The 21731-nt window shown below is 49.9% G+C and overlaps 1 protein-coding gene and 1 non-coding gene across 3 annotated transcripts in view; one reads left to right on the forward strand and one right to left on the reverse strand.

Moving 5' to 3' along the window:
- Nucleotides 1-4992: 4992 nt before the first annotated feature.
- LOC137309990 (zona pellucida sperm-binding protein 3-like) overlaps nucleotides 4993-21731 on the reverse strand; it is a 41349-nt gene continuing 24610 nt past the window's right edge. The window contains exons 1-6 of one of the 2 annotated variants that reach the window (XM_067977991.1): nucleotides 6911-7229; nucleotides 5904-6019; nucleotides 5713-5816; nucleotides 5444-5621; nucleotides 5235-5360; nucleotides 4998-5154 (exon numbers count right to left, since the gene is read on the reverse strand). In XM_067977991.1, coding sequence (XP_067834092.1) covers nucleotide 5154; nucleotides 5235-5360; nucleotides 5444-5621; nucleotides 5713-5816; nucleotides 5904-6019; nucleotides 6911-7096 — 711 coding nt within the window. In that variant the 5' untranslated portion in view covers nucleotides 7097-7229 and the 3' untranslated portion in view covers nucleotides 4998-5153. Of the gene's footprint in view, nucleotides 5155-5234; nucleotides 5361-5443; nucleotides 5622-5712; nucleotides 5817-5903; nucleotides 6020-6910; nucleotides 7230-21731 lie in introns of those variants that run through there. The other variant, XM_067977992.1, reaches the window with a different exon arrangement.
- trnad-guc (transfer RNA aspartic acid (anticodon GUC)) lies at nucleotides 8115-8186 on the forward strand. The gene has a single exon. It is a non-coding gene; the product is annotated as a tRNA-Asp (tRNA).

A 21731-nucleotide genomic window follows, 5' to 3' on the forward strand; every position in this document is an offset into this window, starting at 1 on the left:
GTGCCGACGAGGCCTCCGCCGGGGGAGAGGGAGGGAACCCTCGCCCGAAGAAGGCGCGGAAGAAGAGTAGACATCGGGAGGCTGGTCCCCGGGTTGGAAAGCCTTCCAGCCAGCCCGAGGTCGTGACCGCGGCCAAACGGCAACTCGCGGTCACGGCAGAGCCCGGGCTGGCGGGTATTCGGGAGGGAGGGGCCCCCAGCAGACATAGGGCTCACCCTCCCTCCGCCACCCTCCGGAAAGCAGAAAAGGCGCCGCTCCCTGGAAGCGGAGGGGAACCCTGCCAAGGGACGGCCCCCCGCGGAAAGGGAGTCGGCGGCGGATCCTGCGACCCCACCCTCCATTTCCCACCGCCAGCGGGGGTCATCCACCTCTCGGGGGGAGGAGATCGTGCCCGTGCCTCCCGGGGGGGGGGATGGAGAGACCCTGCCAAAAGGGGTGGTCGCGGATTCGTGCACCGATGCGAGCATCCCGTTCACCGGGTCGGGGGTCCTGGGTGCCGGGGCGGGCGAGGCCGAAGGGGCCGGATTCGTCTGCCCTCGGCTGGACCTCTCCCAGGACCTGCTCGACCTGATGGCGGGATTTAATAGGAACATATCACCGGCCGGGTCGGTCGGTGGAGACGTGGGTGGGGGGACCCCCTCCTCCCAGTCTCTGGGCATGGAGCCGGGGGAGGTGGGAGAACTGGAGTTTACGTTCTCCCCGGTTTCCCATTATATCCGGGTGGCAGTTTCCCACCGCTCGGAGGCTGGGAAGGGTCCTCGCCCGGAGCCGCCCTCTGACCCGGACCCCCCGGTAGAGCCCGGGGAGGACTCCTGCCGACGATCCTGGGGGTGGGATCGTGACAGAGGTGGGGCCGGCCGGCGCGGCCGTCCCGTTCTCCGCACCCTGTGCGGGGAGTGGGTCGGCCGCGGGCGACGATGGCCCGGAGGAGGTCGGGGGCTCGGTGGTGGGCACTGGGGAGGATTTAGTGAGGTGGTGGACACCCTCTTGCCCGGCACCGAGTCTCCCCTCATCCCCGTTGAGGAACTCCGGGATTTTGTGTCCGTTTGGACCCATCGTCGCGATGGCGTCCGGCTGGCCCGCGACCGTTGGTCGGAGCTGGCGCAATTAATCTGCTCGGTCCGGGCCGCCGTCGCGTCCGTGACCGCGGAAGAGGACGGCGGCAGGGTCGGGTTGCGCCGGCTCAGATCCCTCCTCACCGGGCTCTGGTGGGGGGGGGGGGGGGGGGGGAGGAAAGGAGGTCGACTAGCGGCCCCGCTCCCTCCGCGCGTTAGGTTTAAGTAGGTTGCGCTGTGCTCTTGCCATGGAGATAACCATAGCCAGCCTCAACATCAACGGCGGCAGAGACGCCCGCCGTAGATTTGACAAGTTCTCGGTCCTGCGGGACGGGAAGTATGCGGTGTGCTTTCTGCAGGAAACCCACACCGTTCCGGGAGACGAGGCCACGTGGATCCTGGAATGGGGAGGGGGGGTCTACTTGAGTCACCTCGCCAGCGTTTCGAGCGGGGTGGCCATCTTGTTGGCCCCGACTTTTCAGCCGGAGATCTTGGGGGTCAAGGAGCCGGTGCCGGGCCGCTTGCTCCACGTAGCCCTTCGCCACGGGGACGTGCCGCTTCACCTGGTGAACGTGTACGCCCCCTGGTCCGGAGCCGAGCAAGTGAGCTTCTTTGAGGAAGTGTCCACTTACCTGAACTCCGTCGACGCCGGCGAGTGCATTATCCTCGGGGGGGATTTTAACCGTACCCTCGAGGCGAGGGACCGCTCCTGTCCCGCGGATCGCCGGTCGGCGACGGGGAAGTTGAGGGACCTGGTCGGGTCCTTCGACTTGGTGGACGTCTGGCGGAATCTCCATCCCGACTCCGGCCAGTTCACCTTTGTGAGGGCTGCAGGAGGGAGCACCAGAATCGACCGCCTGTACGTTTCGCGGGCGTACGCCTCCTGCGTCCCGTCGGCCTCCATCTGGCCGCTGTCGTGCTCGGACCACCACCTGGTGTGGATGGAGCTCGCTCTGCTCCGCGCACGGTCGGGGTCCGCGTACTGGCACTTTAACAACCGGCTGCTGGAGGACGCGCGGTTCCGGGACTCGTTCAGTCTGTTCTGGAGCGACTGGAGAGGGAAGCGGGGAGGCTTCTCCTCCTTGAGGCTATGGTGGGACGTGGGCAAGGCTCACGTCCGCCTCTTCTGTCAAGAGTACGCGAGGGGGTCGATTAAGAGACGGGAGTCCGAGGTCAGGCGGTTGGAGCAGGGGGTGCTTGGCCTGGAGTCCCGTCTCGGTCAGACCGCCGAGGATCCGGCCCTGCGGTGGGCATACAAAGAGAAGGATGCTCTGAGGGACCTGCAACTGGACCTCGCTGGAAAAGCGGCGGGGGGGCCCGTAAGCATCTCCTTACGCTGCTGGCCGACGACGGGTCCCTCGTCTCGGACCCGGAGGGAGTCAGGGCCCGGGCTCGATCCTACTACGAGGCTCTGTTCTCTCCAGAGCCGTCCAGTGAGGAAGCGCGCAGAGTTTTGTGGGAGGACCTGCCAAAGGTCAGCCCGGTGGACGCCGACCAGCTGGACGCTCCGCTGAGTCTGGCTCGGGAGGCTGCGCCTCACAACTTCAGCTGTCTGGGAAATTCCCTCCGTGCCTTTTCACTCCGCGCGGAGGGATTTCCTGTACGGGCTGCTCCTGCACACACTCCACTTCCTCGCCCTCGTCTCTCGCCCGGACACGCCCTGGCCTGCCATCCGGCAGAGGCGGGGGTCCCCAGTGGGGGGGGCTCTCTACTCGGGGATCCTCCCGTGTTACATCGGGCATCTGGGGTGGAGAGTGTTGCATGGAGCAGTCGCGTGCAATAGGCGTTTACCCCATTTTACGGACTCCCAGGCCGCCTGCAATTTCTGCGGCCTGGAGGAGTCCGTGTTTCATTTGTTCACGGGGTGTGGGAGACTGCAGCCCCTGTGATTATTTGGAGGGGCTGCTCCTCAGGTTCTGGCTGCAATTCAGTCCCACGCTCCTGATCTTTGGCCGCCTGCTGAGGAGGGGGGCGGGCAGGCCGGCGGACGTCCTCGTGGGCCTGTCCAAGGTGGCCATCCACAGGTCCAGGTTGCTTGCGGCCCGTGGGGGCGGTCGCTCGGACTGTCTGCCTCTCTTCCGCGGAATGCTCCGCGCCCGGGTGGCCCTGGAGATGGAGCACGCGGTGTCTGCCGGTACGCTTGAGGCTTTCCGCGACCGGTGGGCACCGCAGGGGCTGGAGTGCATCCTGGACGAGGAAAATAAAATTATAATTTGAAACTGGTTTTGGTTTTTCTTTGGGATTTTTGCACATAAAAACACCCTAAATCCCCCTCCTTTTAAAAGGGGGGCCTAAAAAATGTCGCTGTTGGGAATGGAAAAAAGTCACGAAAAAATCCTGGCTGCTAAAAACAGCAAAAAGGTCACTGCTTTGATGCGATTGGATGTCTTTCAGACTCATCAGAAAAAGAGTAGCTGATAAACCCCCGGCTGCTCTTCCATCCCACACTCCTGAGCTGAGCGGAGTGGTGAAAATAGTAAAAAACTGTTTTTGATACAACTCAATGTCTTTCGGATGCTCCTTTCATTCAATCACTTCCAATGTCCTATTTCATAAATTTCTAAAAGAAAAAATAAGGAGTCACTGTTGGGATACGATTGGATGTCTTTCAGACAGACCATCAATCCATCCAGGGATCAGCCTGACTGAACTTGCCAGTTAATACTGCTGAGTGGAGCAGAGGTCAGAGTTAAAGCTCTGGGTGGAGAGCAGGGTGAAAAGAACTAGCCCTTGCTTGTATAACTGAATCCAGGAGAAGGAGAGGAACAAACAACCAACAGGGAGGAAGGAGGAAGAAGACGACCACCATTCACTGAGGGGTGTGCTGCTGCTGACCGATACCATCCAACAGAGGAGGGGGGGGGGGAAGAGGAGGTCGGTGCGGTGCAGTGTGACCAACTGAAGGTCGGGGGAGGAAAGATCATACAGAACAGGGGGTTTCCCCCCAGTGTCTGGCCCAGGACAGCTGGAGCTGCCTGGGTGAAGTTACTTTTCAATCTGTGGAGGACTGGGCAGCTCCAGCTGTCTAGGGGAAGACATCTCCTCCCCCTGCCCACCAGAAGATCCACCTGTTAAGGTGCAACCCCGCCCCTCTTCCACCTACTTCTGCAGCAGCCCACCCCTGCAGACTCCCTCCTTCCCATTCGACCATCCCTCCCTCCCACTATCACGGATATTCTTTTTTACAAAATCCTGCAAAGGAGCCCCTCTCCAAACAGTGGGAATTGGGGAGAGGAGGTTTTCTTTTGCAAGGCCTTTGTTATTAGTCGGCCTGAGACTTGGGGTGGGTGTAGCTCGATGGAATATGGCGACACCATCTCCGCCGATGGGCACTGCAGGGGCTGGAGAGCATCCTGGACAAAAATAATAAAATCTTAATTTGACACTGGTTTTTGGTTTTCTGCACAAACACACCCTAAACCCCCACTAATTATAAAAGGGGGGCCTAAGAAAAAAAAAGCAGAGATCAGAGACAGCGGTCACAGTCAGGGCCAGGATCAGGATCAGGACCACCTCAGACTCCACACCTAAAACGGAAGAAGAAACCAATGGTCAGTGAGTGAAGGAAATATTGAGGGGAAAATGGAAACCAGCAGTCCGCCAACTCACCACCTGGAGACCTCTCCTGCATCCTTTGCTCAACATCATTAAGGGGCTCAGTTGCCAGGTCTGACACTTCAGGATCCAGAATGACCAGGGGTCCAAGTGAGGCCTCACCCTCCCACTTCAATTCAGCATCACTCCCTGCAATATCAAACATTCCAGTTAGAGAGGGTAAAGGGTGACCTCCAACATAGAGAGGATCAATGTCCTACCAGGTCCAGATACAAGATCCCTCCTTCCTCTGGAATCAAGTCAGAATTCCCTCCGAGCACTGCAGATACCCAGACGACAACAGGCGCACACGTCATTGGTCAACTCTTCCAATGGGGTCGAGCTAAACCAGAGAATCAGTTTATCAACCAGGTTGTCCATCACCCTTTAATACAACACATCCCTGAGCAAGAGAGGGAACTTACATATTCTGGAAAGTACAAGCTTTGTTCATGGAATCTCTCCGATCCACTGCAGCAACTTTCAGGTGACAGGTGATGAAAATCTGAGGGACACATTCAATACAAGTTGTTATTTAGTGACCTCCTCCCAACATGGGGAACCCAATGTTTGGCTTCTTCTTACCAAGGAACGGTCATCTCCAAAGAAGCGGAACGCATCCAGGTCAAACTGGAGTTTGTCCAGCTCACGTTCACTCTTGGCAACACAAAGGTTGAAAAGGAGTCCTCAGCTTTGCTGTCCAGGAGGCAACTGAAGAAAGATTTAAAAAACAGAAAGTGAATTAAGTGAACCTTTGGGACATAACCAGCTGGAATAGGCAGAGAGCTCCTTACCCATGGTAGTCAATGATGTTGTATCTTGGGGTGGAATCCTTGTCTGGGCTCAATGTAGCTGCACAGCTGTCAATGTAGAGCTTCAAGGGCATGTGGTTGGTCATTGAAACAGAGGCCTCAATGTGAATGAGGTCACCCAGGTAGTGGACAGTCGAGGTGCGCTCTGTAAGCCAGTCATCTGAAGTACAAGAGGACAAGGGTTGGAGACAGTGGGTGTAACTCCCAGTGGGAAACGACAGAAAAGCACTCCCCATCCACCCATCACATACCGTTCATAAGACACAGTGAGAATGACAGAAGCCCTTCTCCAGACTTGGTCGAGCTGAATGGGATCCAGGTGGGCTTGATCGGGTCACTGCTCACATTGCCCTTCCTGGAAGGACAGGCGTGTAATTTCAGGACAACTTCAGAGAACTGCACCTGCTGTAGACCTTATTTGCAATAGAGTAAAGATTCTTACCTAAAATAGTGGCACTCAATGGGAATGATTGCTCCATTAGTTCTCACAATGACAGATCCACAAGCATTTGGGGTGTGGTTCAGGTGGGTGGTGTAGACCAGGAAATCTCCAGCCATCTGAAAGACATCAGGTAAAGGAATGAAGAGCTGGTCTTATTGGACAAGAGCTATTTCTGGTCATTTTCCTGCCCTGTTAAACAGCAGTTTAAGGGGTTTCAGCTGCTCCTCAATGACACATGATTGAAGCAGCTCCACCATTGGCAGAAGTTGCCTGCAGCAGCCTCTGTTACTCTGCTCAGTCCACCTTCTATTACAGGGGACTTCAGGCCTGCAGTCAGAAACCCTGAAATGATTGGCACAGCCAGATTTGATGAGCATTCTTTCCCAAATAGAATAGAGCTTTCACCTTAAGGGGCTTCAAGTTACCCCTGATATGGAGCACAAAACACAACATCACTTTTAAACCTCATCTGTATCCATGGAATCAAGGGGATTGGCAGGTGTAATAACCAAAAGTGGAGTTCCCCTTTAATACATTGTATCCCAATTATTATTCCACTTGTTTCATCTTTCGAGAGAAGTCTCAACAGGAACTTCCACACTGAACATTCATTGACCACAAGTTGAGGCAACAGGCCTGAATATCCACAGGAAGGCACAGAAAAGATAAATCAATTGAGGCACAAAACAGAGTGGTTTGGAGAAATGAAGGTGAAGGTTCAAGGCCAATAGAATTGAATCTCAGTTAGAGTAGTAATGACCCATTTAAGAAAGATGCAGTCCCTCAGTGACTAGTTGAAGTTCTTTTTAAATATGAAGCTAAGATAGACATGGCAACATAAAGAAGTAGTTTCACACAGGGTGATATTTAACAGTGGGCAAGAATTTATACACAGATTTCATTCAGGGATCTCCTCAGTGGCTGGAGTTTCACCCGATGTTAATGAGTTCTGAGTGGGCAGTAATCTACACAGTGAAATTGGAGCAAGAGTTGAGGAATCACATTACCTGCAATCTGCTGCCACATTCATGGAGCCCATAGTCAAAGAGGACAGTGTGGTTCTGAGAGTAGATCCCAGTTGGCCAACAACCTGCTGTCCCCAGGGTCAGGTCAGCAGCTTTAATCAGGTGCCTGGTTCTAAATAAATCCATGTCTCCCCTCACCAGCAGGTTCTGCTCTCCACACTGCACCATCACAGTCTGCAGTGGGGACAGACTTCTCCCCTCAGACACACTGAAATGGGAACCAAAGGGAGGGACAGGGGAAGGGACTCTCTGGGGCACAGGGGTGGGTTTTACTCTTCTCCATGGAAATCTCTGCCCTCGAAACTGTTGCCAAATGTCAGAGCAACAAACCACTCCAACTAACACCAGCACTGGGAACAAACCTCTCACCACTAAATCCCCCATGATACCAAACAACTCAACTATCACTTTACCCACCAACCAGCACCTTTTATACAAAACCTGCAGTCAGCTGACTCCAATTGTCCCAGATGAGGCTAAACGAGAAAACTAGACGAAACTGGAGTGCATCCTGGACCGAAATAATAAAATTATTATTTGACACTTATTTTGGGTTTTTTGGTTTATTGCACATGAACACACCCTGAACCGCCCCCCCACTACTTATAAAAGGGGGGCCTAAAAACACACAAGGAAAAAGGGGGGAAAAAAGCCTCATTCTGACTGAACTTCCAGTCGACAAAAAAAACCACCCAAACCCCCCCTTCTTATGAAAGAGGGCCGAAAACACAAGGGAAAAAAATTATTATGACACATATTCTGGGTTTATTGTTGACTGCACATGAACACACTCGAAGAATAAAAAAACAACACAAGGCCTCGGCCGGGGGGGAAGGAGGGCACTCTCGTGGAAAAAAGGCGGGGAGGAAAATCAAACATCTGGAAGAAGCTTGGCGAAGACATAAAATTAAAGTTGGCGTCTCATAAATGCTTCCTCCCCGTCGGGGAATTAAACCACGGACGAAGGCGGGGCAACTCACCACGATAAAAGAGAAAGAAAGAACGAAAGAAAGACAGAGTCAGTTGTTCGTTGTCTAACAAAGAGATGGAAATGTTAAAGGTTCTTTCAACGGTGGCCCGTGGAAAATTAAACAAACTGTGATCAAATAAATAGTTGAATGAAATTCACTGACACATGAAGCATTTTTAACACCATCTGGGGTGAGTGTAGAATCAATATCGTAGTTCCTCGTTAGTATAGTGGTGAGTATCCCCGCCTGTCACGCGGGAGACCGGGGTTCAATTCCCCGACGAGGAGGTTAAACTTTCGCTGCCTTCAAAAGCTTTTATCTCCAATATTGGATGTGGAAAGTGCAGTGTAAAACTGACTCGGAGATTCCCACTTTCCTCAATTTAAATGAACTGATATTCCAGCGGTTTTAAAATCTGCTCTGTGCGTCATTCTTCACCTCGATGTAAGACTTGCTTCTGTGATGGTGGGGATATCGGGAGGAGGCCGAGATGGATCATCCACCCGACACTTCTGGCTGAAGATGGTTGCTCACAGCTCAGCCTTGTCTTTTGCACTCACGTGCTGGGCTTTACCATCATTGAGGATGGGGATGTTCACAGAGCCTCCTCCCGTTAGTTGTTTAATTGACCACCACCATTCACAACTGGGTGTGGCAGGACTGCGGAAGATCCGTTGGTTGTGGGATTGCTTTGCTCTGTCTATAACATGCTGCTTCTGCTGTTTGGCAAGTAGTCCTGTGTTACTTTCAGGTTATTGGAGGGTGTATGTTTGTGTGTACATGCCGGTGTGTCTTTGTGTGAGTGTGTATGTAGCTATGAATGTGTGTGTTTGTGTATGTGTGAATATGTCTGCGTGTGTCTCACTTTTTCTACCCGTTTCTGAGTGTCTCTTTCTTTCTGTCACTTTTTCCCTGTTCCCCACATAATTTTTCTCTGGACCTTGACTAACAAAGAGATAGAAAGTAAGTCTTCTTTCAGCAGTGGCGCGTGGAAAGTTAAACAAACTGTCATCAAAGAAGGAGTTAAAATAGATTCACTGAAACATGCATCCTTTTCATTGCTGTATGTGAGATCTTCCGAGTCTGCTTTCTCATCTGCGCCTGTTCCGAGACCTGTCTCTCTCTGTATCTCCATCTTTTTTCTTTCTGTCTGTCTCTCTCTCGATCGGTCTCTCCCTGTTTCGGGCTGGTGACTCAGACCCGGTCTGTCCACAGCACAATTCTGCATTTTATTTCTTGCCCATCATTGTGGTTCTTACAGCGAGCTGAAGAGTGAGGCAGAGAGCAGATTTTAAAATCGCTGTGAAATCAAATTGTGGAAGTGGGAAAGGCCGAGTCAGTTTATCATTTTATTTTCAACATCCAATATTGCAGATAAATGAAAGTGAAACTTCTAAAGCAGCAATAACCTCCTCGTCGGGAAATTGAACCCCTGTCTCCCACGTGACAGGCGGGGATACTCACCACTATACTAACGAGGAATCGATGCTGGGTGTTACCGGACATTCACCACAGATGCTTCATGTTTTACTGATTCTTTTTGAACGATTGTTTGATGACAGTTTGTTTAATTTTCCACGGGCCACTGTTGAAAAAAGACTTCCCGACCACTTTTTGATCTCTTTGTTCAATTATGTCCAGAGTAAAATTAAGTGGGGAGCGCGGGAGAGAGTGAGAGAGAGAAAGAAGGAGAAACAGACGCATTCAGGAAAACATAGAAAATGTGAGACACACGCAGACACACGCATGCATCGACAGACACAAAAATATACAGAAAGACACACCTACACAAAGAAACAGACACACACGCATACATATAAACATAGAGTGACTCAAACATCGGGAGAGACAGACCAGAGGTTATCTGGATGATTTTTAAAATTCTTTCATGGGATGTGGGCATTGCTGGCAAGGCCAGCAGGTATTGCTCATCCCTAATTGCCCTTGAGAAGGTGGTGGTGAGCTTCCGTTCTTGAACCGCTGCAGTCTGTATGGTGAAGGTACTCCCACAGTGCTGGTAGATGGGGAGTTCCAGGATTTTGACCCAGCGATGATGAAGGAACAGCGATGTACTTCCAAGTCAGGATGGTGTGTGAATTGAAAGGGACTGTGCAGGTGGTGTTGTTCCCGTGTACCTGCTGCCCTTTTCCTTCTAGGTGGTAGAGTCGAGGTTTTGGGAGGTCCTTACGAAGAAGCTTTGGCGAGTTGCTGCATTGCTTCCTGTGGATGGTACACACTGCAGCCACGGTGCGCCGGTGGTGGAGGGAGTGAATGTTTAAGGTGGATGAGGTGCCAATCAAGCGGGCTGTTTTGTCCTGGATGGTGTCGAGTTTCTTGAGTGTTGTTGGAGCTGCTCTCATCCAGGCAAGTGGCGAGTATTTCTTCACACTCCTGACTAGTGCCTTGTTGATGGTGGAAAGGCTTTGGGGAGTCAGGAGGTGAGTCAGTCGCCGCAGAATACCCAGCCTCTGATCTGCTCCTGTAGCCACAGTATTTATGTGGCTTCACCAGTTAAGTTTCCGGTGAATGGTGACACCCAGGATGTTGATGGTGGGCGATTCGGCAACAGTAATGAAATTAAATGTCAAGGGGAAGTGGTTGGACTCTCTCTTGGAGATGATCATTGCCTGTCACTTGTCTGGCGTGAATGTTAATTGCCACTTATCCGCCGAAGCCTGGATGTTGTCCAGGTTTTGCTGCATGTGAGAACGGACTGTTTCATTATCTGAGGGGTTGTGAATGAAACTGAACACAGTGCAATCAGTAGCGAACACCCCACTTCTGACCTTATGATGGAGTGAATGTCATTGATGAAGCAGCTGAAGATGGTTGGGCCTCGGACACTGCCCTGAGGAACTCCTGCAGCGATGTCCTGGGGCTGAGATGATTGGCCTCCAACAATCACTATCATCTTCCTCTGTGCTAGCTATGACGCCAGCCACTGGAGAGTTTTGTCTCTGATTCACATTTACTTCAATTTTATTAGGGCTCCTTGATGCCACACTCGGTCAAAAGCTGCCTTGGTGTCAAGGGCAATCACTCTCACCTCAGCTTTGGCATTCAGCTCTTTTGTCCATGTTTGGACCAAGGCCGTAATGAAGTCTGGAGCCGAGTGATCCTGGTGGAACCAAAACTGAGCATCGGTGAGAAGGTTATTGGTGAGTAAATGCTGCTTGATAACACTGTCGACGACACCTTCCATCACTCTGCTGATCTTTGAGAGTAGACTGATGTGGCGGTTATTGGATGAATTGGATTTCTCCTGTTTTTTGTGGACAGGACATACCTGGGCAATTAACCACTTTGTTGGGTAGATGCCAGTGTTGTAGCTGTACTGGAACAGCTTGGCTAGAGACGCATCTAGTTCTGGAACACAAGTCTCCAGCACTGCAGCTGGGATTTTGTCAGGGCCCTTTGCCTTTGCTGAATCCAATGCGCTCAGCCGTTCCTTGATATCACGTGGGGTGAATCGAATTAGCTGAAGACTGGCTTCTGTGATGGTGGGGATCTCAGGAGGAGACCGAGAAGGATCATCCATTTGGCACTTCCGGCTGAAGATGGTTGCAAACACTTCAGCCTTGTCTTTTGCACTCACGTGCTGGGCTCTGCCATCATTGAGGATGATTGTCCATCACCATTCAGGACTGGATGTGGCAGGACTGCAGAGCTTTGATCTGCTCCGTTGGTTGTGGGATTGCTTAGCTGTGCTCTCCAGCATGCTACTTCTGTTGTTTGGCTTGCATGTAGTCCTGTGTTGTAGGACAATTGTAGCTTCACCAGGTTGACACCTCATTTTAGGTACTCCTGGTGCTGCTCCTGACACGCTCTTCTACACCCCTCATTGAACCAGGGTTGATCCATTGGCTTGTTGGTAATGGTAGAGTGAGGTATATGCCGGGCCATGAGGTTACAGATTGTGGTGGAATACAATTCAGCTGCTGCTGTTGGCCCACAGCACCAGTTTGGAGTTGCATAGATCCGTTCTGAATCTATCCCATTGAGCACGGCCACCACACAATATGCTGGACAGTGTGAAGTCGGAATTTCTTCTCCATAAGGGCTATGCAGTGGTCGGTCCAACCAATGCTGTCATGGGCAGATGCATCTGCGACAGGTAGATTGATGTGGACGAAGTCCAAAAGGTTTTTCCCTCATGTTTGTTCTCTCACCACCTGCCACAATCCCAGTATGGCAGTTATGTCCTTCAGGACTCGGCCAGCAGTGGTGCTACCAAACCACTCTTGGTGATGGACAGTGAGGTTTCCCCACTCAGAGTACATCCGGTGCACTTGCTACCCTCACTGCTTCCTCCAAGTGGTGCTCAACAGGGAGGAGTAACGATTCATCAGCTGAGGGAGGTCGGTAAGTGGGAATCAGCAGGAGGTTTCCTTCCCCTTGTTTGACCTGAAACCATGACATTTCATGGTGTCCAGAGTCAACTGTTGCGGACTGTCACGGCCACTCCCTCCTGACTGTATACCACTGTGCTGCCACCTCTGGTGGGTCAAGACATACCCAGGGATAATGATCGAGGAGTCTCGGGCTTTGGCTGAAAGGCATGATTCTGTGAGTGTCGCTATTTCAGGCTGTTGCTTGACCAATCTCTGGGACAGCTGTCCCAATTTTGGCACAAGTCCCCTAATGTTCGTGAGGTGAACTTCGTAGGGTCAACTGTGCTTGGATTGCCTGAGCCTTGTTCGGTGCGTGTGGCCCGTATTGTTTTATTCTTATTACGTAGCGGGATTGTGCAACTGAGTCGCTTGTTAGGCCATTTCAGAGAACCGTTAAGAATCAACCTCATTGCTATTGGTCTGAGGACGGCATGTTTCCTTCCCTGAGGGGGGCATTAGTGAACCAGAGGGGTTTTTATGACAATCCGGTATGTTCATGGTTACCATTTCTGACAGTAGCTTTTCAGTCCAGATTTTATTTAAATAACTGATTTTAAATTCCCCAGCTCCTGTGGTGGAGATTTGAACTCATGACTCCCGATTATTAGTCCGGGCCTACTGGATTACTCGTCCAGTAACATAATCACTATGCGACCGTACCCTTTCCCTTGGGCTTAAGGGAGAGGAGACGAGAGCTGTACCAGGGTGGCCGAACAGTGTGAGAGAGAGTAATGGTTTTAACGAGGACAACCGCATCAAAAGTGGAGGTGAGTGTGTGATTGAGCAGATCGGTCGCTGCAGAAATGTCGTGGTGAATGGAGGGCCAAAGGCTGGACAGTTGGAACTTTGAAATTGTGATTGTAAGTGACTTGGGGGGAGGGTTTTTTTGATGGGCGAACACAGAATGAAGTGGGTTTTGGAGGGGGAAGGGTGATGTGGGTACAGAGGGATACAAGGAAGTGATCAGGGATGGCCTTATCCAGCAGTATAGTGATGAGTGTCTTCGCCTGTCACGTGGAAAGACAGGAGTTCAATTCCTCCGATGGGGCGATTAAACTTTCTGCCTTCAAAAGCTTCACTTTCATTCATCTGCAATATTGGATGCAGGAAATACAGAGCAATACTGACTCGGAGTTTCTCACTTGCCACAATTTAATTTCACTGATATTCCAACGGTTTTAAAATCTGCTCTCTGTCACTCTTCACCTCGATGTCAGAACCACAATAATGAGGAAGAAATGAAACGAACAATCTTGCTGTGAATAACATCAACAATAACTTGCATTTATATTGCACCTTTAAGGTGGTGAAACGTCCCAAGGCGCTTCAAAGGAGCGATTTTAAAACAAAATTTGACACCGAGCCACATAAGGAGACATTAGGACAGGTGACCAAAAGCTCGGTCAAATAGGCAGGTTTTACGGAGTGTCTTAAAGGCGGATGTGAAAGGTGCTATATAAATGCAAGTTCTTTGTTTCTCACAGGGGGCCGTGTCTTGTTCCTCGTCTCATTGAGATCTCAGTTAATTGGTCTGTTCTCTCCACAGATGGGGCCCGACTCGCTGAGTGTTTCTAGAATGTTGTGTGTGACTCGGGTTTTAGAGTAAATGATAAAAGGACTGTCGTCAAACACTAGGCCATGAGCTGCTGCCCAGCTGCTGAGTGACCTGTCGGGACATTGTTGCTTGCTTCCCTTCAGCTTGTGGTTCAGGATTTTTGGTGCACTGTCCCTTTAAGAGCTGTGGTCTGCCTGCAGCGGTCAGACAAGTATCAAAGGCTCCCAGAACAATGCTTGGCTCTGTCTTTCACTGAGATGCAGAGATCAGCCGGACTTTAACGTAAATTCCACCAGCTGGCAGAAAAGAGTGAGTAACAACTCGTTTGAGACCATAGTGTGAGCTGCGGCCAATAATAAAGAAGTGAAAAATTATCTTATAAGAACAGAAGTGGGTCATTCAGCCCCTCGATCCTGTGCCGCCATTCAGTCAGATCATGGCTGATCTGTACCTCAACTCAAATTACCCGCCTTTGATCCATATCCCTTGATATCTTCATCAAATAAAAATCTATCAATCTCAGTCTCAAAAATCATTTTGAGTTAACTAACATTAGCCAGAAAGAGAGGAAATCAGGAAGAAAATGGAGTTCCAGAGAAAGAGGGAATAAAAGAGGTAGATTAACAGACAGAGAAATTTGGGAGTCAAGTAAAAGGAGTTTGTGTGAGGGAGAGAGGCCTGGGAATTGAGAGAGACAGAAAGAGGGGGAATGAGTGAAACAAGGTGACACGGACTGTGCTAAATTACATAGTAGGGCGAGAGAGGGAACAGCAGGACCGGCCTGGGAATGGGAGTACAGAAGATTCAAGTAAAAATGTTACATTGGTGAACTGGGTTTCGATATTTCTTACACTGTGTGCTTGTGGTTTCAATCTTCATGTAATTTATTAAACTTAAAAATTGTGACTCTTTCATTATACAATTCATTGTTCCAAAAGGTTACTCAGCTGGTCGATGTGTAATGTTCCGTCACCTTAATGAGTGTGATAGTCAAAGGTCAGATGGGACCAAAACTTATTTGTTCAGGAGTCTGTAAATAATATGTGATGTCAGTCGGGATGCGATCTAATGATCCCATTAGGGGTTTATTTACATATAAGTATCCCGCTGTTTTAACTTCGTTACCTGACTATGATGTGGAGATGCCGGTGATGGACTGGGGTTGACAATTGTAAACAATTTTACAACACCAAGTTATAGTCCAGCAATTTTATTTTAAATTCACAAGCTTTCGGAGGCTTCCTCCTTCCTCAGGTGACTATCGCAGTTCGCATACCTCTTCACAGCACCGAAAGACATCGTCTCCACACAGAAATGCATTTGTCTCCATTTACGCAGATAGAATTCGTTTATTGCCCTGTTCTGGCAGCAATTGGAGTACCTGGTAAGTCATTATCAGCACGTACGGTGTAAGTAACAGAATGTTTAACGATATTGCTGTTTGTGCTCTGAGCCTGGTAAATGTAGAATGTTATTCTTCACCGTTTTGTGATACAGTTAAAACTTCCATCCTTGTCCCATTGGTCAATGCACCGAGTAACTCACCCTCGCTCTGTGCTGAACTGTCGAGTCTGGGGTCTAAATGTGTCCTTGGTGCTCCCTGGCCAGGCAGGGGTAAAACAGGCAGGGCGCACAGTCCTGAGTGTAATCCACTGCCTCCTGGTGGAAAGCGCGCCTGTTGTGGAGATCGGGCGAGGAAGGACCGGGTGAGATTGTCGTGTTTCCCGAGGACCGATCGCCTGGGGTTCCGGAGAGCAGATTGCGGCTGTGTATCCCGGCATGAGTCAGTGTCTTCAGGATAGAAAGACAGGGAACAAACGGAATACGCATCAGATAAATAAAACATATGACAGAAACTGTCCTCCTCACTCGAAGGTACAATCTTGTGTTCCCGTCAAATGTTCCTCTCAGATCATAATTATATTTCAGCAAAATGGCTTCACAGGACTTTTGATGTATTTGATGTTTAAAGTATTGTTTGGACTAGTTGAATGACGATGACTGTATACTTCAGTCCATGTGTGTTATTGTGGAGAGTGGGGAAACCAGTCTTGACACTGGTTCGGGAGGGGGATTAACTGGAGACCATGAGTGAGAGTTGGCGGTGATTTGTTCTTATACCGCGCGGCTCCTGGGAACGATCTCTTATTCCGAGGATCCGACTGTCCTTTGTTTTTCTCACGCCTTGTGCTGAGATATAAAGACTGGACCTGGTTATAACTGGAGCACGTTACAGAATTAAATTCCTTGACATAGTGTGTCATGATCCATTCACAATACTCCACTGGAAACCTCATCTAATTAATTACTGAAAGATGACGGGCAGCAACTCAATACCAGGCTCATGTTTTCAATGTATTTTCTGAAATCAAAGTCTCTGGTATTGTGTGGGTCAAGTCATTAGGTTTCTCCCCCGCATTACGATTTAAGCCAAATCCAGAGTCACCTTGTCTGTATTTCCTGATTTAACTCGTCTTGTCGCCTTTCACTTTCATAGTTGGTGACGTCCTGCCCCGCGGACCTCCCAGTGTCGGAATCGACTGAATAAACTTAATCTCAAGGGTCACAAGTGAGGACTCAGCTGTCGGGTGAGGGATCCCGGGGCCACCGTCACCCGAAAGGAACCTCCCAGAATGAGCTGCTCCTTCGGAACAGGAGGCAGAAGCCAAGGGGAAAAACCAATAAATAAACACAATCATTGCCCATGTACATCGGTTAAACTGAGAGCTCATTGATCAGCCCGGTTGGTGATTTCACTGTTTCTGTTTCTCTCTTTCTCTCAGTGAACTTGCTGGCGATTGTGATCCTGTCCCGTGGAAAGTGCGGTCTCTCCAAATGTATCACTCGCTACCTGGTGGCCATGGCGACGGCGGATCTCCTGGTGATTGTCTGTAATGTGATCTTATATCGGATTGCTCATCTTTATTGGGGGGACACTTTCCTGTTCTACACTCGTGTTTGCAGATTCATTCTCTTCCTGGCTCCGACTGCCACAGACAGTTCTGTTTGGTTAACGGTCGCTTTTACCTTTGATCGTTTTGTAGCCATTAGTTGTCAGAAGCTGAAAACAAAATATTGCACTGAGAAAACTTCACTTGTGATTATCGTGACTTTGAGCGCGCTGTTCGGTTTAAAGAACATTCCCCGGCCCTTCGTGTATGATCATTACCGTACTGTTAACAATATACCACGGGGTTGTCGTGTATCATCACAGTTTTATATTCGACCCGCATGGATCGCATTTTCTTGGATTGAACAGCTGTTAACCCCGTTGCTTCCATTCTGTTTGATTTTATTGTTTAATGCTCTCACCGTCAGACGCATTTCAGTGGCCAGTCGGGCCCGAAGGAGCCTCCGGGACCTCAGCAATGGTGAGAATGACAAGGACCCTGAGATGAAGAACCGCAGAAGGTCCATCGTTTTACTTTTTGCCATATCCGCCAGTTTTATCCTGCTCTGGATGACAACGGTCGTATATTTTTTATATTATCGAATTTCAGGTGTCTTTAACCGCCGATCTTTGTTTAACCCTTTTGCAACCTTCGAACAAGCGGGAATTCTGCTTCAGCTTCTGAGTTCCTGCACGAACACGGCCATTTACACAGTGACCCAGAGTAAGTTCAGAGAGGAGCTGCTCAATGTGATTAAATATCCGTTTACTCTAATTGGTAAATTGGTCAAATGAGGAAAACGGCTGAAGTGAAGCTGGAACTGACTTCCCAACATCACAACTCAATTCCAGATCACAATTATCACCTCAATTTACCAAAGGGACTCAGCATCAGGGCCATCGATATCTCCTTCAAACACATTTCTTCTCAAAAGTTAGATCAAAATTTAATTTTACAGCAGCCGACAAAAAATGAGCAAAAGCAACAGACAGTAACATTATCAAAACATGTTCCTGTATTCAGATCATTTTTTAAAAACGTCCTCAGGGAGTCTGACCCGAAATGTAATTGTCCGGAGGAAGGGCTGTGAATTAGCGACTGGATATTAGTTTCCACCGGACCGGACTAATAATCGAGCCCCGCCTACAGCATATGTGGGGTTAATTCTCTCTTTTTTAACTATTTCTGGGCCCCCTTAAAACATTCCTGTAACTCTGTCTGTGATATTTTAACAGCCGTTGGTCCTCAATAGTCTGGGAATCACTGATGGTTTTTTTTTCTGCCTTCTCCCGGATTCAGGAGGCAGGCAAGGGCTGTCGTTTTGCTCTGCTCAGACCTCCACTCAGCTCAGTTCTGAAGTGTTTACTGGAAGTGCAGTCAGAATGACGCTTGATTTTTTTTGATTTTTTTTGTGTTTTTAGGCCCCCCTTTCACAAGAAGCGGGGTTTAGGGTGTGTTCCTGTGCAGAAAAACCAAACAACCCAAAATAAGTGTCAAATTTAAATTTTATTATATCGGTCCAGGATGCACTCCAGCCCCTGCGGTGCCCCCCGGTCGCGGAAAGCCCCAAGCGAACCGGCAGACACCGCGTGCTCCATCTCCAGGGCCACCCAGGCGCGGAGAAATCCGGGGAAGAGAGGCCGACAGTTGGAGCGACCGCCCCCACGGGCCCCGTCTAACCTGGACCTGTGGATGGCCACCTTGGACAGGCCCACGAGGAGATCCTCCGACTGACCCGCCCTCCTCCTCACCCGGTGGCCAAAGATGAGGAGCGTGGGACTGAAACGCAGCCAGAAGTTGTGGAGCAGCCCCTTTAAATAGTGGAACAGGGGCTGCAACCTCTCACACTCCTTGTAGACATGAAACACGGAAGCATCCAGGCGCAGAAGGTCTGTTGATGTTTCAAAACAGACGTTAAGTCTTTTTTTTAAAAATCAGGCCAATGACTCAGTTAGAATAGTTGATGGAGGAATTTCACAGGAGTAGATGAAGTTTCCGTCACTCAGAAGGGATTAACAGAGAGTAAAGCCGGGTTAGCTGGAGGCACTGCCGCAGAAGGGGAACCGAGGAATGAGTGAATGCACAGAAGGCCAGTGTTGGAGGATCAAAGAGTGTGGGACATGGAGATGGAGGCGTTTGCAGAGGTCGGACAGGCAAACCTTGGAGGGACTTATAGGGAATGTGTTGAGGGTCAGGAAACCAATGGAAGTCAATGAGATCTGATCAGTGGAGCAATGGGAGGGCGGGGTATGGGGATCGGCAGGGAGGTGATCGAAGAGGAGGAGTCCAGAGATAATGCTCAAAGGAAGAGATGTTGACAAAGCAGGAAGGGGTGAGGCCAATGTGTGTTTGGAAGAAATCCACGGCAACACCACAGAGGTTAGGGGGAGAAGGTGAATTGTACAGACAGGCAGTGAGGATTCAGAAAGTACCTTGTATGACAGTGTTACCACTCATCAGACAAGTTTCAGTCAGAAAGAGTGAAAGGGGAAAACGCCAAATACAGGGTCAGGGACGCACGGGGAGACGGGGTCAGGGACGCACGGGGAGACGGGGTCAGGGACATAGATTTTTTTTAAAAATAAACATGGCTCAAGTTAGCTCAGTTCCTGTAGACAGCAAGTTGTACAAAGGGCGTTATCACTGATATATGAATAACCCTCTTTGTAACTAAGTGACAAATTTCAGGAGTTTGTTGGATCCATTTTGTACAATGTGTGACTTTGCCAGTAAGGGGTTGGACTGTGTAAGAAATCTCCATGTGCTGTGTTAATAAAACTCTGGTCCTGGTGTCACTGGGGACCTGCTCTCTCTTTACTGTAAGAAATTTCCATTAAATGAATAATCTGTGAATCTAAATAGCTGAGATCATCTTAAAGAATGGCTGACCTGCAGCATGAACACAGCTGTCCGTGAGCCTGTCTCTCTGTCTCCCACCTTCCCGTTCGAGTCTCTATCTCTCTCTCTGACACGGTCTGTATCTGTCTTCATCCCTCTCTATCTCCCATTGCCTATCTCACTATTCCTGCTGCCCTGCTTATTTGCCTCCAACTCCTTGCACACTAGTGTATCTCTCTTCCTCCCTGTCCCTTTCACTCGATCCGCACCCCTCCCGACCTTGCTCCCCATCTCCCATTCTCTCCCAACCGAGTTCTCACCTCTGAGTCCACCTCACTGTTTCCTTACCCCTCACTCTCTCACTTCCTTTTCATCCCTCTCTATCATCCCCATCAATCACTCTTTACCCGCTCTCTTCCCTCCCACTCTGTCCCTATCCACTTTCTCTCTGTGCCTGGCTCTGTTCTCTGCAATTTTGCTGACACGTTTTCTACACAATCCCCTCATTTTGCCCCGTTCCTGGATCTCTCTGTCTGCCGTCCACCCCTCTCTGTTTAAGTTGCTCCCTTTCTTTATCCACCCTCCCTCTCTCTGTATATTCCATTGCTCTGTCTCTCCACATCCCTCCCTCTCCCTACCCATCTCTCTCTATGTATTCCATTTCTCTGCCTTTAACTGCAGCTGCCACCTATTTGTTCACTCCACTCCATGGTTGATGTTCAGAGATTATGAGGGTGATTTTAAAACGGAGCCGGGAAAGGGGCGGGGGTCAAGTTGAGGTCAGGAAACCCATTAGTACGGGTTTCCGTAACATCCTTAAGATTTTGACGGAAGGACATCTTTTATTTTTTTTGTTTCCCGTCTGACTGACCAGTTGATTGACAGGCTCGTCTCAATGGGACGGGAAACCAGCCAGGGAGAGGACGTCTTCAGGTAAGTCTTTGTTTGCATGGATGGGGGGCACGGGTGAGCACGGGGCATGGATGGGCATAGGTGGGCACGGGGGTCGCAAGTCATGTGGGATGGGATCGGGGGTCATTGCAGGGGTCAGCGATCATTGAGGGGAATGTCGGGGTTCGGAGGGGGACGATCGGGGTCGGGGGTCTGGGATCGGGGGAGGGGTGTCGGTGCAGGTAGGCTTGTTGGGCCTGGGGGAAGCACTCCTGCTCCTCAGGGCCCACAAGCTGTGCCTTTCTCGGCACCTGCCTGTTACTCTCGGGCCTTCTCACCTCCTTTCACGAGGAGTAAAACAGAAGGCCCAGGAATCCTGGCCACCCAGGGTGGAAATCGGGAATTAGTAAAAAATGGATGCCTGAAGCCTCCTTGAAAGGTTATGAGGCCCGACCCGCCCCCTGGGAGTGGGTTGGTCGCCCGCCCCTGTGAAAACGGGAAATGGGCGGGTAGGAGGCGGGTCTGAAATGGTGGCAATTTTCAATGCACCCCCGCCCCCAACCCACCTGTTCTTTACTTTTAAAATCGAGCCCTATATTTTCAGGCTGGTGATACATCAACACAAGTTGCTCAGTTTCCATTAAACTTTATGGACAGTCAGTTGCAATTGTACTCACAGGGCCTAGGTTCATTATTCACGAACGAAGCAAAGATATGCTCTGCATATTAGAAGATTAAATGAGTGAAGTTTTGTTCCTATTATTATTAATTCTAAGGAAGGTGATGCGGCCCCAACACCCCAATACCACCGACATTTTCACCAGTTTGACACTGATTCACTTTTAACACCAGCCATGCTGCAGCCTATCTTACATAGAATGTCCGGCACAGAAATAGGCCATTCCCCACAACAGGTCTATGCCGGTGTTTATGCTCCACACAAGCCCCCTCCCTCCCTGCTTCATCTAACCCTATCAGCATATTCTTCTATTCTTCTCTCCCTCATCTGCTGATCGAGCTTCTCCTTAAATGCATCTCTGCTATTCGCCTCAACTACTCCTTGTGGCAGCGAGTTCCACATTCTAATCACTCTCTGGGTAAATAGGTTTCTCCTGAATTCCCTATTGGATTTATTAGTGACTATCTTATATTTATGGCCCCTAGTTCTGGTCTCCCCCGCAAATGGAAATATCTTCTCTACGACTCCTCTATCAAACCCTCTCATGATCTGAAAGATCTCCATCAGGTCACCTCTCAGTCTTCTCT

Source organism: Heptranchias perlo, unplaced genomic scaffold (assembly GCF_035084215.1).
Source record: "Heptranchias perlo isolate sHepPer1 unplaced genomic scaffold, sHepPer1.hap1 HAP1_SCAFFOLD_199, whole genome shotgun sequence".
NCBI classification, from domain to species: Eukaryota; Metazoa; Chordata; class Chondrichthyes; order Hexanchiformes; family Hexanchidae; genus Heptranchias; species Heptranchias perlo.